At 38.4% G+C, this 21,745-nt stretch overlaps 1 protein-coding gene across 1 annotated transcript; it reads left to right on the top strand.

The window, feature by feature from the left end:
* The first annotated feature begins 3,281 nt into the window (after positions 1-3,281).
* On the top strand, positions 3,282-16,378 carry DDX18 (DEAD-box helicase 18). The gene is made up of 14 exons (XM_072874644.1): positions 3,282-3,498; positions 3,625-3,816; positions 4,833-4,976; positions 5,514-5,649; positions 6,134-6,234; positions 6,351-6,550; positions 6,639-6,753; positions 8,276-8,415; positions 9,298-9,459; positions 10,450-10,602; positions 11,329-11,442; positions 12,153-12,209; positions 13,572-13,749; positions 14,358-16,378. The coding sequence occupies exons 1-14, from the start codon at positions 3,381-3,383 to the stop codon at positions 14,498-14,500; spliced, it is 1,953 nt and encodes a 650-aa protein (XP_072730745.1). The 5' UTR covers positions 3,282-3,380; the 3' UTR covers positions 14,501-16,378.
* Positions 16,379-21,745: the final 5,367 nt, after the last annotated feature.

Raw genomic sequence — 21,745 nt, forward strand, 5'->3', positions numbered from 1 at the left:
TTTCTTACATAAGGTAGACACATTTGAAATAAACTGATACTCAATTTTAAACCAAGTCCCTACCCAGAACTTATTGCTGTCTGACAGAAAAATTTGATCTAACAGGGAAAATTATAATCTGTTAAAAATTAAAAGACAGCTCTGAAAGGTTTTCCAGTTTGTGGCTGTAAGCAATAAAAGCTCTAGTTTTCTAGTTCAAAAATTTAGCTTAATGGTGCAGATGTTCATAAATGACATCATTTTTTCAGAGACTCTGCTTTCTGAAAATAAAACCTGTCTGCCTCAATTCAGCTCTGTACCACAACTCTAGTATCCGAAAATGACTATACACTGTTGTTTTGTGATCTTTTCTGTATGGGATTTTGATACCTTTTGTATAAATTATCACCATCTACCTGAAATGATTCAACTGAAATCAATTACTACTTTTGTGTTACATTGTTAATCAACACAAGTTAGTTAATGGTAAGTAGGAGCAAAGATTTTTAATTTGGCTTTAATGATGAATTGACTGTTGGAGATAAAATACTGACATTGGCAGCCCCTTAAAAACAATCCTCTTTGGAGAGAAATTCAGAGTATCTAATATGGCTCTATAAAGGCTTTGCTAATCCAGAACATGATTCCCTACAAACCTTCCTGCAAGATCATGTGTAGAGAATTTGAGACTTTTTGACAACAACTCAATAACCATTTGAGAAAATCCTACTGTTAGTAACGATTGCCTGATAAGTCAAGCAATTAGGAATGAATCTATTGGACAGAAATGAGACATGTACTGGGGGAATTCATATGATATCTAAGAAATGCCAAACTTCAGAGAAAAACTATTAACATGAGTTAGTGGTTTAAACTATTGTCTAGACCTATCACAATAAAATTATCATTATTGCCTTCTGAGTCTTCTTTTTTGTGACTTTCCACAATTGCAGCTTGAAGAAAAAACAAGGACAAAAAGAAAGAAGCTCATAAAACATGTTTTGAAATTTCCAGAGAAGCACACTTCTTTGCTAACTCTAAGCAACATCTCTTGCAAGATATTGAGACAAAGCAATATTGGAGCACATGATACTTTGCCACCTAATGAAATCTGTAATTTCTGAATTCCTATACATAATGCCATGACATCTGTTTACACAGATGCAAGATCATAATTTATCTGCAAATGCAACAAAGTTTTCCTTGTGCACCACGCTGATAATAGTCAATTGACATAGCCGATATATTCTGCTCAGCGGGATCTAACATACCTTCTCAGGACAGTTTATCAGTTTGGGCCTCATGCCACACTAATGCAATTTCACAAAGACTTGCCAAGTCAGCTGAGACCCGACATGGACACTGAGGTGAATTCTTTATTTAGGGTTTTACCTGACCAGGGTTTCCAGGTTGTAATTCTTGGCAGAGCTGGGGGTGTGATGACGTGGGTGAAAGCAAAATAGTGATGATCCTGGCAGTACTGGTTAAGATAGGAACATGTGGACCATGCCATGCTTGAAGGACATGATTTTTTCTTCCCTCAATGTATTAGTGTCAGCTGCCTCCTGTCCAGATTTTTAATTCACTCTATCTGCACAATGACCATATTCCAGAAAGGAGCACCGCCTGGGTTAAATCTGGATCCAAACAGTAAACCTAGTCATATATGTATAAATCAGTACAGAGTTGGAAGAGCAAACTTGTGTCTACTTAAAAATATATTCTGCAGACACAGTATAAGGTAGCCAGGAAGAAAATATGTCCAGAACCTAAATTACACTGAATTGTGGTAAGGAACTTCTACCTGCTTAAAATTCAGCCTTGAACTGACTTTCCCTGAAGTTTTGTAGCAAAAGCCTTTCTTGCTGAGGATGGTTCCGTTCATTTTCAAAATGCTGCTGATGGAGGCAGCAGTTATCCTTTCAACTTAATAAACCAGTGGCCAGACCTGTTATCCAGTCTGTGAAAGTCTGGACAAGATCATGCCATTCATATTTTGAAGTTCTGGCAAAACAATTTAATTCTCATCCTGGTGATCCATATGACCTCTGCAAGACAGCAATTACAGATGGTGAAAAATGACTTCTGTTTCATCTCTAACATCAGTAGCTTTTCAATAAATGTTATATGCAATAAACACTTTGAAATTAATACAGTAAGAGTTCTGCAGTTCAATCTGCATTACAGCAAGGTATTGCAGGCTGAACCTTACACAGTTTGCAATCGTTCAGATTTCTAAGAACACGGTGGTTACTGGTTGAAGATAGCAAAGCAATCTGCTGTAAATTCCTGTACTCTTTGTGCCATCTGCTGGTCAAGAAGGACCTGAAGGGCTCTGCATTTCAGCCTGCAGGAATCCCTCCTTGGAAGAGGATGTAGAGACAAAAAGCAGGAGGACACTAGAAGGAAGGGTCATACCGCCTGCCACTGGAATCGAGGAGCAGCTGGGAGCTCCAGCTGGCCAGCTGGAAGGCGCTACCTAATAGAGCTCCAAGAAACCGTGCCCTGGAAAGGGCAGGCTCCCAGATTTGGCCCACTCGCTAGCACTGCCAGGCTGGTGAAAATCCAGGGGATTTCCATGTTCTTTGCACCCATCAGGAAGAACAGACAGCGGGCCAGGTGGCTACCGAAGATGCAGAACTTCGCCGAAGGCGCAGCTGTGTCCTTTATCCCCAGGGTCGGTGCTGGGGATTCTGCAAGCCTGCAAGTTTCACCAGGTTTAGTGCTGGAAGTCGGCATGAAAGTTTGCAGCGCAGCGTGCTGCATCCCCTGGGATGGCAGCGGAGGTAACAGCCGCCGGGGATCCCCGCTGCCAGCTACCGCCTGCAGCCCGGCAGCGCTGCGGGGCACACAGCGCTGCCTCCGGCCCCTCTGGCCCGCACACGCAGCGCGTCCCCAGAACCGCCTCTCCCGGAGGTGCTAAATTCGGAACCGCAGAGGTGGATGCCCGGGAGCGTTTCTTTCTCCCGTTGGAGTTAAACACCCGTAACCACGAGTGGAGGAGGCAACACCACCGGGCAAACGGGTACCGTGGGGCAGGGCGTGTCCGTGGCGGAGATGGCGACTCCCTTCCTCAGGGTAAAACTGGGCCTTTTCCGCCCTCACTCGCTGAGCTACAGGGGACGGGCGGGGGGGGACGACGGCCCGCGGCAGGACACACGGCCCGGTCTCCCAGCCGTGTCCGGGGACGCCCCCGCCAGGGCCGGGGCCCCAGACGCCTCCTCCCGGCGAGGCGCGGGTGGCGCCCGGCTCCGCGGCGCTGTCTCCGCCGGGCCGCCGGAGGCCGCTGCGGGCCGCCCGTCAGGCCTCGCGGGCGGCCGGGGGGGGGGTTCCGGCGGGGCCCGGATGCGCCGCGCCGCCGTCCCCACGTGTGGCCGGGTGAGCGGAGGGAGGCGGCGGAGATGTCGGTGTCGGTGGCCGCGGGCAACTTGCCCATGCGGCTGCTCCGCAGGAAGATCCACAAGCGCAACCTGAAGCTGCGGCAGCGCAACCTGAAGCTGCGGGCGGCCGAGGGGGCAGGTACGGCGGGGCCGGGGCCGGGCGGGCCGCTCTGCGGAGCCTCTCCTCGGCTGAGCGCTTGCGGAGCCGTCGCTGACTTTGGTTTTTTTCCCCTCTCTCTCCGAATCGTGTCTCCGCGCTGTGCAGTGCCTCCGCCTGGCGAGGCGGCGTCGCAGGGCCCCCCGGAGGAGGAGGTGGAGGAGGCGGCGGCGGCGGCCCCTGAGGTAGAAGCGGCGGCGGCCTCGGAGGGCGCGGAGGCTGAGGAGGCTGCCGGCCCCCGCGGCGGGGAGAAGAAGAGGAAGAAGAAAAAGAGGAAAGCGGCGGCTAACGTGGAAGATGGTACGTTATCTTAACAAATACGGTGTGTCTCCCAAGGCCGAGGTGTTCTCGGAAACCCCAAAAAGCGCCTGCTGTCGTTTTCCGCCCGGCACAGAGGGTTTGTCGGCTGAACTGTGACAGGTACCATGTGTTGGTCTGGTGTGCGTTTTAAGGCCCTGGAGGTCTTCACTGTTACCTGTTTTCTTATTCCAGCTGTAACATTTGAACTCTAATATGTACTGAACCAGTAGCAACCAATTTAATTGCTGTATAGGATTCCGCTTTGTAACATTAAGTTTGGATGTTTTGCTTGCTTATTATGCAAATATATATACTGTCTTTCAAAGCAGAGCTTTGACTGATGGATGCTTTCTGTGCTTGCATGTCCAGCCTGTATGTCTTTTTAGCAACGCATCGAGCCTTTGGCAACATCTGTATATTATGAAACTAAAGTATACTGGGAAACTAGCCCCAAAAATTGCATCCTGCAAGTATTGCTAGATTTTTATACATATATAAGCACACGTATATATATATTTGAAACTTTTATATGTTTGATCTTTGTGACACTTCTCATGGTTATGCAAATAAAGAGGTGTTTTCATGCAGTTCTCTGAGGATTCAGGTACTTAAAAAAGAACAGACATTACATTTCACATGGCCTGAGCACAAACCGTGTTGGAAACTTCATGTCTGCATTACAGACAGGAAAGAATTTTGTAACTTATTCCACGTTTCCACAGAAAATTTTGTATAGCATACATTAAGCTTCACTATTTTACTGTGCAAAGTGGATTGTGTGCAAGGAACTTCTGAATTTCTTGCTCTCTGCCTCAGAAATTTCCATAGAAACCTTGCCTCCCCTTCTCCTGCCCACCCCACCCCCCACCCCCCGAAAAAAGCATTACAAAAGCATTACATTACTGCAAAATGCAAGTGGTTTGCAGACTAAAGAAATTCACTCTGGAACAACTTTTAATGATGAATGTGTCCTTCGTATCTCTAACTGACTTATCTTCTGTAAAATAACGCTCTAGATACAGAAACTAAAAAAGCAAAAACTGAAGAAGATGAATCTGTGGAGGTAGAAGATGAAGATAAGCAAGATTCTGGAGAGAAAGAAGTGGAAGAGGAAGAGGGGGAGGAGGATGAAGTGCCCAGTTTACCACTAGGTGTAACAGGTACCTTGTGTCCTCTTTCTCATCCATGTGCAAAAAGCCATGGTCTAACGCTTTATTCCAGAGCAAGTTGCAGTTTTCAAATTAGCTTTATAAGTCAGGTGTTTGAATACAGGTGATATGACACTGGCAACTGTACAGCTATTACTCGGTTACTGTTCTTTGAAATTTGCATTGTATACACACTCCTGTTAGTCTGAAAATTACTAGTGAAAATCTGTTTTAAAACATAGATACACACGTGTTTAACTGTAGAGGAAGAAGTCAATGAAGAGCAAGATGGAGGTGTATGACTAGTAAATTTGGCAGGAGAAGCAGTGCATTCATGTTCATTTTTAACAGCTCAGTGTAGTATTCTTAGGAACACATTAATACAGAGTGTTTTGTCAATGTCTTCAGATTTCATGGTAGAAAGGACTAAGAAGAAGTCCTTTGCTTTGATTTTTTTAATCTAGGTCACTTTTAACTGGGTAATCTCAGAGGACAGATGGAATTGAAGAAATAACTTTGAATATTTTTTATTTCCCCCCCTCACTTCAGGTGCTTTTGAAGACAATTCTTTTGCTTCCCTGGCTGGTGTTGTCAGTGAGAATACATTGAAAGGCATAAATGACATGGGGTTTACACACATGACTGAAATTCAGCATAAAAGTATTAAGCCACTTCTGGAAGGCAGGTAAGACATACAACTTTTTAATCACTATATTGACCCCAAATGTTGTGTACGTTTTGCTAGCAATCTAAATACATGAAATGTGACTTTCTGCAGCTAAACTGGTGGGGTTTTTTTAAAATATGTTCTCACATTTTATATATTTTGTTTATGGACATTAATACAAATTAACAAAGTATATCTGGGTTGCGTGTGAACAAATACTTAGGGTAACCTCATGGAAACTGCTTTGCGTTTGGCTTTTAAAGCAGGGAAGTCTGTTTTCACTAGTCTTGTCAGTGTGTCTCAAAGACACTGTCTTACACTGTCACTAAAGACATAGCGACCAATTACTGTGGACCGCATCTACCACCGAGCTTTTGATAGCAACTCTACTGGTTTCCTTTAAGCCATGCTATGTTTTTACATTGTCAACATTGTTCAAAATACGACTGTTCTTTTCTCTGTATGATCAACTAAATACTTTTTCTAACTTTGCTGTATACAGGGATATTTTAGCAGCTGCAAAAACGGGCAGTGGCAAAACACTTGCGTTTCTTATTCCTGCAGTAGAGCTCATCTACAAGCTAAAATTCATGCCTAGAAATGGTAAGGCTCTTCATTTCACAGCTGAATTTTACTGTGTCGCAGCCATTTAGGGACGTGGCTAGGAGGGGGATTGGACAAGTTGTAACTTATTCTTGTCTGATTGATGTATTTTTTAGGAACGGGTGTTATTATTCTTTCTCCTACTCGAGAGCTTGCTATGCAAACCTATGGAGTTCTTAAAGAACTTATGAATCATCATGTTCACACCTATGGTCTGATAATGGGGGGCAGTAACAGATCAGCAGAAGCACAGAAACTTGGAAATGGAATCAACATCATTGTAGCAACACCAGGAAGACTGCTGGATCATATGCAGGTAGATAAAATATTGATGTCTAATCTGCGTTATTAAAACATAATAAAACTCCCATCCTTGTCTGACTCTGAATTTGTTAATCTTCTAGAACACTCCGGGTTTCATGTATAAGAACTTGCAGTGTTTGGTAATTGATGAGGCGGATCGTATCTTGGAGGTTGGATTTGAAGAAGAAATGAAACAGATCATAAAACTTCTACCAAGTAAGAAAAAAAAAAACTGTCTTTCCTGGAAATCACTTGACTAACATTATGTCTTCTTTATGACTCAATTATTATGAGAGAAGTCATTAATTTTTATAGTTCTGTAAATGCACTTCAGAGCGATTGTCTTACTCTGTCCTTTCTTTCTGATAGCTAGTATATATTACTTTATTTAACATCATTTATCTGAAGGACAGAGTTTTCATATGCACTTTAGGGATATAATTCTTGTTGTATAAGATCCTTTTAGTTTAACATCTGTGTTCTCTCATTCATCTTCCTCTGCCTGTTTATTTCCTACAATTCATTATTTCCTAATAAGGCTTAAATATAAGGGAAGAGCTCTTCTGACTTGCAGTTCGCGTTTTCTTCATACCTCCAAGAACAGTATCTTAAGGAAGTTTAAGTATTTACCTTAAAATTTTCTTTTCCTCATTTTTCATTTAGTTATGCCTTGTAATTGTTGTATTAAACACATTCTCAGAGTCAACAAGGCAGTCCATTTAACTTTCAAAATGCAGAAAAAAACCCCATGGAAATATCATATAAAAAATCAGTGATAAATATTTTGAGGTTCCACATCTTAAATAATAAAATTCCGATCTGCATGTTTAAAATGCAGATATATAAATCTAATAAATAACATACTGGGAAGAATGTTAATGAACAGTGCTAAAAACGGAAAGGGAAGGAGGAGTGAGAAAATGACATGTTCTTCGTGACGTGGAAAATGATAGATAAAAGAAATTTTTACTTTGCACGAGTTTAATTTGGTTTTGTCCCGTTAGGAAGGAAATTGTATTTTAAAACAGACACTTCAAAATAGGGGGGGGAAAAAAAAATGGTGGCACCAGTTGTTTGGCAAGAACGATTGCTACTGTCCTTGCAGTTGTGAAGTGGAACAGGCTAAGTCTGCATTTTCCACATACTCGTGTAACAAGGAAATGTTACAAGATCAGGATGTATATTTGAGCTGAGAGGTGATAGGCAGGCAGGAGACTTCCTACACCTGCTCTAAGACCATTGAAGTCACTGAGGCTCAGTACAGATGTACTGCCACGTGACTAAATAGCATGCACAAAAGTGTATGTTCTAGACTGATTTTGCGAGACAAACAGTAACAATGCACTGTAGTTTTGGTAAGTTTTGTCTTGCACAATCTCTAGCATGATACTTTTTTTTTTAAAACAAAAACATTTTAATATTCATGGGAATGAAATCCATTTATAGTTAGAATTACAAGGTTTGTCTCTACTTAAATCATTGTTTTGTGTCTAAATTGGAGTGCAGATGATGATTAACATTTTCCCAGAGAGAGAGAATATTGTGTTTTGATAGCTGTTAGGATTTTGGGGGTAGGGGCAGCCTAAGTAAACATCCTGTACAATACATAATACAACTACACCTGTCTTTGTCAGTAGCAGTATGTTTGAATTAGAATTTAATTGAAAAAAGATTTTATGAACTTGCTATTTGAATTCTCCTTTAAAAAATGAGGCTGTCTTTCAAAATACTTTTTCAGAGCGCAGACAGACAATGCTTTTTTCTGCTACACAAACCAGAAAGGTTGAAGATCTGGCAAAGATCTCTCTGAAGAAAGAGCCACTATATGTTGGGGTTGATGATAACAAGGAGACAGCAACAGTAGATGGTCTTGAACAGGTAAAACACAAATGTTATCAAAAAGGGTATGATCTGTGAACATACTAAGTCCTATGTGTTTTTAACTAGGTTGTGCAAACACTGTCTTAAGGGGTGTTTACTATCCTGATGGGCAAAAACTTTCAGTTGCCTAAAGGGCTTTATTCAGTCTGCTAACTGTAGTAAGTTACATGCATCTAGTCAATGTTTGCAGGACACATGACATAAAACATCGTGAAATAGTAATATAGTTATTACACTTGTCCAGTCCTATCTATATTACATACCTAAGCTCCAGTTGTCTTTCTAGCTGTATTTTGCACCTTACTGACTAGAGATATATATATATGCTCCAGATATAGTTCATTGTTGCTGCTTCAGATAATAGCTAAATGGAGTTGCACAGCAGTTTCTGTGTTTGTGCAGTTGACGTGGTGGGTGTTCTTATAAAATTACCAATAGCTATGTATTACCTTAAAAGAGTAAACCAGTAGCAAGAATTCTGTAAAATAAAATTCTTGAAATCATAAAAAAAGTTAAGAGCCCTATGCGGTTTTTTTCATGCCTAATGTCAGTAATTCAAAGTTCTTGAAATGAGTTTTTATTGTATAAACTAATTACTTTTCACTGAACTTACATTAGTTTGGAGAATTAACTAAAAATTACTTCTTCATGTTTCAAGTTAGTACAGTAAGTTTCTTGCCAAGTTGATCATCTTTAGGAGTTTCATATACCAAGGTGAGGGACAGACAATAAATCAAATGGTTTGGCCCAGTATAGCTGGAAAAATTAACTATTTGGCCGTTATGTTTCACAACATAACACTTCCCTGATTTAATTGTACTGCGGAAACAAAAGTTTGTTCCATACTACATTACTTAACAATATTTAAAAATTTTCCAGGGATATGTAGTGTGTCCATCTGAAAAAAGATTCCTTTTGCTCTTCACATTTCTCAAGAAGAACCGGAAGAAGAAACTAATGGTATTTTTTTCTTCATGTATGTCAGTGAAGTACCACTATGAATTACTGAACTATATTGATCTGCCTGTTTTGGCCATTCATGTAAGTATTTTATTCATTGATTAATTAATCTGATAGTCCTGTAAGTTGTTACTGACCTTACATTTGCCTTGTTTATTTCAGGCCAGTGTCTAATAAACAGATACCTTGCTCACAAAACTGGTGATGATCTTGATTAGTCTGTAGAGGAAAGAGATAAGGAAAGACTATGTAATAACAACACTTCAACATTGTTAATCTTGCTATTTTCCAAACCAGGGTTGAACACTGATACTAATTTATGCTCTGTGTTTAGAAAGCTTTCTGTTTTCTTCCAAGGGCTTGCCTTTCATAAGCACTAAAACTCAAATTTGTGGAGCAAAGCTATCATCAGAGGAATCCAAACACTCTGATCCCTGGAGTGTTGGGTGTTTTTTCTAAGGACGGGGTGATGTTTGGTTTTACTATGCCAATTCTTAAGATTTTTATCAAAACCACAAAATGCATAGCTCAGGAGAAGGATTTGACTGAAAGTTTATGAAATAGTTATAACTGACCACAAATGTCCTTTTTTATTTTTTTCTTTTGGGGATTTTTTTTTTTGCTATACTTCAATATAACTGTTACACTACAGGTCTAAAAAATAAATTTAAAAATATACTTGTATCTAACATATTGCTAGACTTGCAAATGTCCTTTTTCTGAACTTCAGGCACTTATGCAGCCCTCCTGAAAGGAATGCTTATGCAACCAAATTTTTAATGCTTTGGAAGTTACAGTGTAACCTCTGAGAGATACCATTTCATGTAGCCCTGTGCAGTTCACTGTGGTAGCATTGTTTCTTCACTGTGAAATAGTCCTGCTTGGTCTGTAAAAGTCCATAACATGGAAAGATCCCCCAAATTATTTTATATTTTAGCAGTGATATAATATGTGAAATGGGAAATTAGATTTAAGCTTACAAGCTGGCAGATTTTTTTGTTGGTTTGTTTGGGGGTTTTATTTTTTTGTATTAGTTGATATTTCATCCTTAATGTGTTTGTTTCGTTTTAGGGCAAGCAGAAACAAACCAAACGTACTACGACATTTTTCCAGTTCTGTAATGCAGAATCTGGAATACTGTTGTGCACCGATGTAGCTGCCAGAGGATTGGATATTCCTGAAGTTGACTGGATTGTCCAGTATGACCCTCCAGATGATCCAAAAGTAAGTTAAGGAAATAAAGAAGCTTCACAGCAACAAATCAAATCCTAGCTACAAACATAGTTGCAGAGAAAAGCTGAAACCGCTGCTTGACAGAGGTCAGGATTCAGCCATGTTCATATCTAGCCACTGATTTCTTCCACTTCCCTTCACCAGCTCCTAGGAAATGCTGCGCCTAGCTGAGACCTTCATTACCTTTTTAAGAGTTGCTTTTTAAAACATTATTTATTGTGCTGTTAAATTAATTTAAAATCTAATCAGCTAAACAACAAAACACTTCTCAGGAGGAGTATGAGTTTATATATGCATCCCTGAGTCTCCTAACAGCTTTACCAGTGGAAATTTGTTTTTTATTTAAAAGTCAGTATTCTTATTGGAATAAATGTCCAGTGTAAACAAGCAAAACTCAAAAAACTCAGAAGTTTTGATAAATATACAGAGCAAATATACCAAAAGCAAAGTTTAATTTTCATTTACAGCAGACTAAGATTTTTTCTTCAGTAAAAGGTAAAATACTTCTAGTCAGGGGTTCTGTCTCAGCCTAATTATGCTTTGCGTCTTCAGCACTTAGTTTCCCTCGTCCATGTGTCAGTGCTAAGAAAAAGTCTTAAAAAATAACGCCTGATGCATTACACTATATTAATCTTAAATTTGGGGGTTTTTTGTGAAGCTGATTATTATATGTTTGAAAGACTGATTGGACTTGCTGTTTCTTACTCTTTCCAAAAGGAATATATTCATCGTGTTGGTAGAACTGCCAGAGGCATAAATGGCAGAGGACACGCTCTGCTCATTTTACGACCAGAAGAACTGGGCTTTCTTCGTTACCTAAAGCAAGCCAGGGTAAACTTTATGTCTAGATTTTTTTTTATTTTTTTTTATGGTGCAACAGGTTTTTAAAGGCAAAAACTGTAATGATTAATCAAACAATTTAAATTTTTTAAGCAAAAAAACATTCTGTTGCTTAGAAAATATTTAACTGAACATCTGACTTTAAAGTCAGCAGCACAAAGGTAAATACTGAGTGTATTTATAGTTGCTTTGCAACTGTGCAACTTGTGTTATTAAAAAATAAATCAATTTCTTATGATCTCTCTGTGGAAGCATACTGGGAGCTTGACCATCCAGAGGAAATTAAAACCCGGATGTTGCTTGTGCAGTTTTTATTTTTGCTTTTCAAAGAGTCAATTGCATTTTGTTCAGTTCCAAAAGAAGCATAGCCTTCTTCTAAATGTAATCGTTTTCATATGATAGAACTGCACATAGTTTCTTGGTTGCTCTCCTTATGAGCTTGCTTACGCTCCACACTTGTAACTGAGGTGGTATAGCTTAAGTGGTAAAAGTGTCATACTGAGCATCTTTATTACCCTAGCTTAAAGGAAGTGATAATACTGGCATATTGATGTAAAAGCTCTTTACAGATACAGCTGTGGTATTAAAAAAATAAAAAAAATCTTCTCTTATGTAGCAGGTCTTTTTCTATTTGTCTTGGGTCTTAAACACATTCACTGTTTACACAGTATAAATAATTTTGATTTTTTTTTTTTTTTAAGGTACCACTAAGTGAATTTGAATTTTCCTGGTCAAAAATTTCAGACATCCAGTCTCAGGTATGAAATTACTTCATACTACAGCTACACTGAATATCTGTATAATAATTTACATGGAGAATGTTAGTCTATAACGACTGCAGTTTAAAAATATGTATGCTTGTTTGGGAAAGTTCCTGTAGGTGAGTACTGTGCAGTAAATCCTCCTGCCATATTGTCCCTCGATGACAGTAAAGCAATAAAATTAAAGATGAATTTTCATATCTAGTACTAAATTGTCATCATTATATGGTATGAATTTGCTTGTAAGAATTGTTTTTTCGCATTACATCACAAAACCACAGTGATGTAAAACTGCTTTCAACTTTCGAACAGAATGTTCTTGTCTAGCACAGCAAATAGGGTTTCAGTAGCTTTTATTAAATAGTTACGTATGTTCAGATTAATTGCGAGTAACATATGTCTTAGGAGATGATTTACTCAGACCTCGGTGTGCAGAAAGAGATCCGGTACCAACACTTAGAAATGTTAGTATATACTCCACGTGTATTTTTAACTAGCTGGTGTTAATAAAGCCCAGCATCAGCTAAACCTGTTCTGTGCTCCAGTGCTACAAAAACAGCCATGGAGCACAAAGTTGAACAGAATAGCATAGGTAGTTCTGTAGATGTGAATTTCTATTGTTGTTTGGTTCTGTGAATCATTCTTTTGATAAGAGCTCTGTAAAGCTTTGCAGTAACTTAAATTTGAAACAGCAAGTACAAGAAGTAGCGAAGACAGTCCTTACAGAACGAGGTTCCTAGTTCAGAATAATTAAGTAATGATGTCTGATGTAACTTATTTTTAGTATGCTGAATTAATGTACGTTAAACATTTAATGAAACACTTGGATCTAAAGAGTATTGGGAACGTAGCCCACAACAAATAAAATCTCTCAGTCTACACTAGTGCATCTGCATTTTTGTCTTAGAATTAATACTGCTTATTTTACAATGCATTTGCACCATAATAGATAAGACTACATATAGAATTACATGGAATGGTACAGTCTAGATGACTGACTTAAAAGTATATTGTTGTTGTCCATTAATTGTCAGTACACATAGTTTCATGGTATGGCTGCAGTTGTATACGCCTTCTTGATTAACTTGTTTGGGACAACCCAATTTCAGATTTCTGTACGTTTTCATATTGCTGAGGCTTTGTACTGTAATTCAGCTTCAGGCTTTTTTGTCCCTCTTTTTATAAAAGCACTGATATATGTGTGTGCACTCTACCATCACAGGGCAATTTTGCTGAAGTGAATAGTGAATGTCACTGCAACTCACACACTAAATAATTTACTTGAATATAATTTATACACTTGTTACAGCTATAATTGGATATGTCTTTTGGTTTTGGTTTTCTTTTTTTCCCCACCAGCTGGAGAAACTGATTGAGAAGAACTACTTCCTTCACAAGTCAGCCCAGGAAGCGTACAAAGCTTACATTAGAGCTTATGACTCCCATTCTCTGAAGCAGATCTATAATGTCAATAACTTGGATCTTCCCAAAGTCAGCCTTTCATTTGGTTTTAAAGTTCCTCCGTTTGTTGACCTCAGTATCCTTTTACTGCAGTGTTTCACAGTTGAATTTCTGCTTTATAAATGTTAAATGCAACTTAGTGAAATTCCTATGCCACTTCAAATCTGAATTTTTTTTTTTGCTATTAATTGCATAGATGCATCATGCTCCAACAATGGTTTATCAAAGAAAATGTTAAATTGCAATTTTTGCAGTTCTGATATTTGCCTACAAACATCTATGGTTTAGTGCATGTTTGTGCTGCAGGGTAGCAGATACTGGAATATTACATACCTGTTCTAGAGTACTGTTCTCCATGCAGAATGTTTTCATTGAAAGGTGTGTGCTCTAAGTTTAATAATAATGAAATATTGAAATAGAGCATGAAATAGAAGACTCTATCTAGATTACTGTCAAACCTGCCAGTGGATGGAATTTGAAGCAGTCCAACTTAGTTGGACAACTGGAGGAATAAAAGCACTGTTTAGAACCACAGGCACAAAGTTGTAGTTTCATCTGTAGTTATGCAACTCAACGTTTTGTCTAATGCTGTTATTTTTTTCTCACATTAATAACTCTTACAATACCTAAAATGCAACATTTCAAATTATTCCTTTTTAAGTTCTTTAACCAATAAAATTCCAGATGTGAACAGCAACCATGGCAGAAGACTACAGAAAAGAGGTGGAGGTGGTGGATTTGGTTACCAGAAATCGAAGAACGCCCACAAAGCTAAAATCTTCAAACACATTAGCAAGAAATCAGACAGTCGGCAGTTTTCTCGTTAATCCTACATTCATTAAAATGGCTTGTGGCATTGGAATAGACTACCTTGATCAAAACCATCTGACAGTTACTTCCAATTTAAACTGCTCTATTCACATTTTTAGGGGTCTTTATGGTTTTGTTTCTGGGAACATCTTTTATCTTTCAGTTCAGGAAGACTCTTTGGAAAGGAGACTAAAGATAGGAAGGGAGAATATGGCCAGCTAATTTTGCCATGCTTGTTGTAAGGAAGAAGATCGTTGAATATAATTATCTTAAGTCAATACTACAGGTTTTTATTAAAGAAAGAAAAAAATACTTTTAGTTTTTATAGAAGAATTTGCTTTACATTTGCCCTTTTTTCTATGCACACATCTGAAAATTGTTGGAGTAAACGCAAGGACATTACAGTGTGAGACAAAAAAAAATGTTGCTCCCATGAATCATTGCAAGGGTGTTTAGTGCTGAAGAACTCTGCTTTGTCCATCAAATACGCTGAACAATATAGGAAGATTCCTTTAGAACACAACATACTTACGAATAATTAAGGCTGTATAAGCTTGTGATTAATTTCAGTCATGGTATCTGTATAACAGGTACAGTGCCCAAGATTTAAAAAAAAAAAAAATCTTTTATACCACATCTGGGACATGCTTAATACTGTTTCTTTTAATGTTGTCATAAAATGGTAACATGTTTGGTTGAAATGGTGAAATGTTTGGTTTTCCTTCATGTTCTCTTTAAATCTGAATTTACCCATCTGGTAATGTCTAGTGTACTCTCTTATGAATACACAAAGAAATTAAGAAAAGCAGATTACATAAATTGAAGCACTCATCCCAGATTGGTGGTTGTTTTTTTTTTAAATGCTCCATAACCTTGATGCAGTGAGAATTTTTGCAGTTGTAACTTGTAAATTACAAAAGTGAATAGCTTTTTAGTCTTATTGGATCAGTGATGGGCAGAGTCAAAGGCTTGAGGGGGTGGAGACACTCGGTAAGGGAAAAAGTGAAATGGGGTATAAATATACTAGAAGGATTTTTTCAGGGAGAAATGTAAAAGACTGAAATGGAAGAGGGTGTAATACACATTGCATACAGAACAAACATGGAGACTAAATAGAAAAAGAATACACAAGTTAGGCAAAAGTAGACTAACTATATTACATGTATCGTTTTCATATCTCTACCATTGTAGAAGTAGATAACTATTCTTGTAAGGCTACAATGGTGGTGGGCAATAGTATTTAAAAAATGTACATCCGTCAATGCAGGGAAAGACTAAAATGTCACAGAATCCAGAAATCTGGGCCCCATGTGATTACAGTAAACCAGCTTTTAATTTACATCTAAAATGTAACCCAGGACCAATTAGAATAGAAAAGCATACATAGCTATTGCAATATAAAATGGACTGTTGTTCCTTACGTCTTTTGAAGTAGAATGTCAGATTTAAAACTATGATATGTGCATTGAAGTATTGCAGAAAAACATTGGTGAACTTTCTTTTCACCTTTAGGGAAACCAGATCATTTTTTGGGGGAAAATAGTATGACCATTCTGTTGCTAGTGCTTCCACCATTCAGAACTGAGTGTTGCCTTTTTTCCCTTTTTTGTGAAACAGCTGACTTTTAGCCCTAATGGACTTTTCAAGACTCTTAATTAACATTGGTCAGATATTAAGAACTTCTGATATGTCAAAATATTTAAGTAAATTAATTTTGTTACTAGGATTTGAATGTCTCGTGCTTCCAGGGTTGCAATGAAAAAAGCAAAATCTGCTCTGAAGGGTAAGCAATACGAAGTGCATGATGCCTGGCTCATTGAGTTACAATCTTTGATTCTGCGTTTGCTTATATATTTATAAATAATAGATGTCAAAATAGCTCTCATGTCTGTTTATTAATAGCACATTTTAAGAATTATCTCTGAGATCTACAGCATGATACCGTTGAAGGGTTCTGTCTATACCTGCAAGCTGTGCAGTAACAGTTTAGGAATTAACTTGCATTATAGTGAAATTGACTGAGGGACTCATTAGATGAACTGCAAAATTAATTACGTGGGAAGAGGTGTAAGCAAAGCTGCAGTAAACCACTGAAAAGATCAGAGTGTGGTTATGTGGGTGCACGCAGTGTGAATGAAGTAGTGTGGAGTATGCGTTTCGAACAGGAAAAAAGCTTGAGATCATGGGCACAGACAGTAACCACCTGTCTGGCCATGTGCTGCATCGCCAGAACTGGCTGGACTTAAAAGCGCATCAGAGTTCTTGCCACTTCTCTGTGTAGGCAAAAATCTGCTTCACAGAGAACTGCTTTTTTCTGTCACTCATTCTGGGAACAGAAGGCTGACTGCTTTCCCAGCAGCTAGACAACCTCCAGCTCCACCCAATTTTTTCTTTGGAAGAGTTGAGGCACTGTTTCTAAAGACTGACACAAGGACAACTAAAAAGTAGGGCTTTGTCACAAGTCTGCACAAATCTTCCCTGGTATTTTTGGTTTGCATTTTCTTATATACCCTAACACAAAGAAATCTTTGAAATAATCTTATCTAGGAGATGAAAAGACTGGATGGTATTGCTCTAGAGTAGTACTAGCTTACCCTAAAAAAAAAAAAGTTAACACTGGTACTTAAACATTATAGATGTATAATGGCTGTACAGTCTGAAGTAACTACATAGTCTGCTATTTCACACTGTAATTTCCTGATTAAGCAGAAGATAAGTTCCCGAGCTGATATTAAGTGGGTATTGAAAGAGAAGGGCTTCAGCTTCCTGGCTTGTGGAGATGCAGTTACCTTTCTCTTTATGGAATCATAAATGAAAAAGAGTTTCTGATGAAATATCTGTGTGTATCAGGCAGCATCTATTCTACTGTGGTATTGCAAGAAGTTTAAAAGATTGTCAAACTGATTGGAAATCTAACGTTTCCTTTGCAACTTACCCTGTTATCAATCTTGTGAGCAGTTAATAGACCTCAGCCATCAGACTCTCAAGGCTTGTCTCATAACAGTGACTGATAGGTTGGGGACTAATATTGTGTGCCTTGAGAAATTGCCTTCTTTCTCTGCGAACCTTGACAAAGAAATTGGACTCTTTAAACCACTTAAGGGGGTGATCAAAACTGTCCTGCTTGAACTGGAAGATTTTTTTGACAGTTCTTGGAACAGGCCCATAAAGGAGAATTCTACTGCCAAGCTACTGCTCATAATGGTGAAAAATCTTGTCATGATGTGAGTTTCCTATGCCATAATGCTGCTGAGTTACGCATGAGCACAAGGCTAGGCAGAAAGTGTTGCCATCAAATTGTTCAGGGTGAATGTCACAGGTAGAGGGCACTTTTATTGACAGTATGGAGCAAGAATACTTGAGAACTGGATAAGATATTATCTACTTAGGTCTGCTGTAAATAAGTATATTTATATTCTGGCAGTAATTAGCCTTTTTGTTTCATATATGAGTTGATAACTCAAGTAAGCTGCCAAAGCTTTAGGTACTCTAATGATTTGCTTTCAAGCCAGTAATCTAAGGCTCAGGGGAATCAAGCTCTCACAGGAAGGGTGAAAAGCACTATGTGATTTTAAAAACAAAAAAAATTTGAGTAGAGGTCTCCAATTCCTTCCCACTGTGAAGTAAGGCAGGGTACTGACAGGATACAGCACATGTCTGTGACTTGTGTTTTTAGTTCTACCACTGTCCTGTTTAGGAGATAGTTGTCCAGTTACTTCAACCCCCAAAACTTACAAGGGATTTTACAGAGATCTAAAAATGTAACAACTAGAAAAGAGCCAGTTATTAGGCCTTAAAAGGTGGGTTGGTTGGTTGGTTGTTTTTTTTTCAAACTAAAGTAACAATGCTGAAAGAAGCCTAGAATCAACTGGCTAGGCATGCAGAATAAAATCTGTCTCTGCTCTTGACTTTTGCTCTACTAGCTTCATTTCCTCAGGATTTTAGCTGCTTGGCTTGACAGGAGAATTCATGCAACTGTTTCCGATGCTTTTGTTTGCTCTAGATTTATAGAAGATGTTGAGCCATGACAATAAGAATCCAGCCTCTTGAACTGGAATGCTTTTTGCTTCTAAAAAATTTGCTGGCTTGCATCAAAGTCATAAATACTATAATGTTGCTCGTGTCAAATATCTTTATTGCACAGCCACATGGGGAAGAGATTACCTTTTTTTTTCTCTTCTTAGCCACCACAATAAACTTTTGATATGGAGTTGTGAGAAGAGGTAGTGGAAGGATGCCATTAAGAGAATGGAAGACAAATGGAAAATCGGGGTGCCGTCCAGACACACATTCACTTTGTTATATCAGTGTCATCCAGCTTAAGAACTGCATTCACCTTTCAAAAAAATATCTGAGCATACTCTACAATAGCAGTCCATCTTCCCAAACACTTTTGTAAGCTACAACACTGAAAAACATAACCGTCTACTATTTTTTCCCCCTTGTTCAGAATTAGAATTAAAAACAAGAAAATCCTAGGCCCTGCAAAATCTTGTATAACAGCTCCAAAACTTCTTCCAAGCACTTCTCTCTATTTTGGCTGTCATCTGAAGACGTTTAGCTGTGCAGGGCTTTCTGGGCTCCTCTACGAGTGGTTGCAATCCCCTATGAATGTTGAGAATCACAGGAATAGTAAATGTGTTACTCTGCGTAACTAAAATGAGATGTTCACTCATAGGGGTTGACAGACCATGTGAATTTGTAGGAGCTAATGAGTCTTCCTTACAAGTTTCGGATAAGTGTGTTTGATATATTGTCACTTCTTCTAATAATAAAACCCGTTCTGTACGGGAAGAGAAAACAGACGAGTAGTAGGTAAGTTCTGCGCGGCACCTTTCTCTAATTGTTTTTAGGAAACCTGAGAATGAATTTATGAAGGCACATAGTAACACTAATACCTACAAAATGTAATTTGAGAACATAAATGTAACCATAAAATGACGCTTAAAAAAACCAAAAACGTGAAGCAACTTCATTTTTCCATAGAAATTGTATTCACTGATATCTTTACATTCCTCTCTTATCTGTTAACACATGCATACACCTTTGTGGCAAACCTAATTCATGCAGGTGTACAGATCTTTGCTGACTACCCCTTGTGTTTGAAAACCTTGCACTTAGTGGTTCACATCCTCATAGGTTATGTAAAACTGATACTTGAATGGAAATTACTCTGTCAAAGACTTGGTCATTATTACTAATAAAATTGATACTAGCTAGCATTTATGTGACATCTAGATTCTCCATCACATTTTCAATCATAAAAATATAGAACCAGCTATCAAAGGGCTTTTGAGGGTTTGTTTCTCCCTTGAGCTGAAATTTTTTCTAGATATTTATCAAATTAATTGCAGGATTTATATAACTGGTTTTATGAAAAATGCTTTATAGAGGAGGCTGGTTTTCTACTAAAGAGCTAGCAGAGAAGGCAGGATGGAATAAAACTGCATCTTCTATAAGTTCTCATAGAACTTTTATAGCTAAAACAAAAAAAAGGAAAATGAGTCAAAACAGTCAAGTGTAGTCCCTTTATAACAGTCTAAAAATAATCTGCTTGTCTCTAACATAAAAGCAAACTTCTGAAAAATGTAAACTACATTTAAATTTTATATATTTGTTATAAAAATACGGCATCACTTCACATAATGAGTTGAAATCCTGTTATCATCTGGATGAATCATCATCCTCCAAAGCTGTTCCTAAGCAGCACGCTGTCCTTCAAAGTGCTTGAAAACAGAGAGCTACAATGAAGCCGGCCTGGGTAGCTGCTGTCTGCTGAAGACAGCTGCCTTTTTAGCACAACTGTACAAAGAGGAGCTTGGACAGGAATTAGAAGGATGCAGGGAGGATTAAGCTAAGTTAAGAACTTTCAGACTGACAGAAAAAAAATAAAATTGTGACGAGACTGAGTCTGAGGAGATTCATTTCAATGTCAGCAACCAGAAGAGTGAGCTTTGCAGCTGGTGTTTGATAAGGTGATAAGGGCTAGGGAATATGTTTTGCAATTCCTCATCTCTGTCACAAGTCCTTTCCTCGGTGATTCTCAGCTCACCAGGGAAAAGCGAGAAAAGTTGCAAAAGAAGATGTAAAGGATTTCTACACTTAGACTTATAAGCAGATTACTATTTTCCACCCTTTTGTGTTTTGCATTCCTCAGACATCTCAGCCCACAAAGCTCCAAACATCCAGATGGAAAGATGACATTTTTTTGTATTTACTGTTAATTCCATCATCTTGCTCCAAGTCCTTAGTCACATACTTATTTGCTTATTTTAAAAACAATGAAATAGTTGGTGATATCAGTAATCTTCTGAGGATATGCACTGCCATACCTCACTGAGAGAAGAAACGATGAAGATGCAGACTGTAGTTTCTGAAGCCATTGAAAAGTATCAGTGAATGAAACAAAGGATCTTCATTGTTTTTATTGCACTTTGACATGACAGTAACTTGTAATGCTGTAACTACATAAAAGTAAACTAGATCCTCTAGTTTCACTAGAAGAAGAAATGTGTGGGTTTGGTTTGTTTTGTCTCTTTCTTTTTATGTTATTGTTTCATGAAATATTTACTTGCTTTTCTGTTATTTAGAATACATGAATACCTGCAAGTCTCCTCATTTTTTAAAATTCTCTCTTCTCTTTTTCAAAGTATACCCTGGTTCCTGAGACACTGTAATGTGTTGCCATAGCAGTCTTTGAGGAGCACTAAGCCTTTGCATTCACAGGACAAGACAGCAGTGGGGTAGTTATCAAGAAAAAATAAATCCCTTTGAGACTTTATTCAAGCCTCTGTATTATAGGACTAGGTTATTTCAGCCAAATGGGAGGAAGAAGTGGGAGATTTCAATGCATTTGATGAGTGAACTGGAATGTAACTACCCAGATGTGGCACATAATGTACACATAATAAATAGGAGTAGAGGGATGGGACACGGCTTCTAGGAAAGGAAGATTTTGAGATCACCTGGGCTGCTTTAATGGTGGCCCACACATAGTCCACAACCCACAAATGAAGTACCCTCACACAAGAAAAAGACAACCTCATTTCCTGTGGAAGCAGGAACAAATGGATCCTATCCTGGCCCATCTGGGCCCCTAAACATGAAACTCTTGCAGTTAGTCTGAGTTTTGTTTGTTTGCAGTCTTTCTTTAATAGCTGAGTGTCCTGGTTTCGGCTGGGATAGAGTGAATTTTCTTCCTAGTAGCTGGTATAGTGCTGTGTTTTGGATTTAGGATGAGAATAATGTTGATAACACACTGA

This window comes from Ciconia boyciana, chromosome 10, assembly GCF_034638445.1.
Source record: "Ciconia boyciana chromosome 10, ASM3463844v1, whole genome shotgun sequence".
NCBI classification, from domain to species: domain Eukaryota; kingdom Metazoa; phylum Chordata; class Aves; order Ciconiiformes; family Ciconiidae; genus Ciconia; species Ciconia boyciana.

Coding starts and splice junctions, on each gene's coding strand:
- DDX18 (XM_072874644.1), top strand. CDS start 3,381: ATGTCGGTGTCGGTGGCCGCGGGCAACTTGCCCATGCGGCTGCTCCGC. Junction 3,817..4,832: donor GGCGGCTAACGTGGAAGATG/GTACGTTATCTT, acceptor ATAACGCTCTAG/ATACAGAAACTAAAAAAGCA. Junction 9,460..10,449: donor TGCCTGTTTTGGCCATTCAT/GTAAGTATTTTA, acceptor GTTTCGTTTTAG/GGCAAGCAGAAACAAACCAA.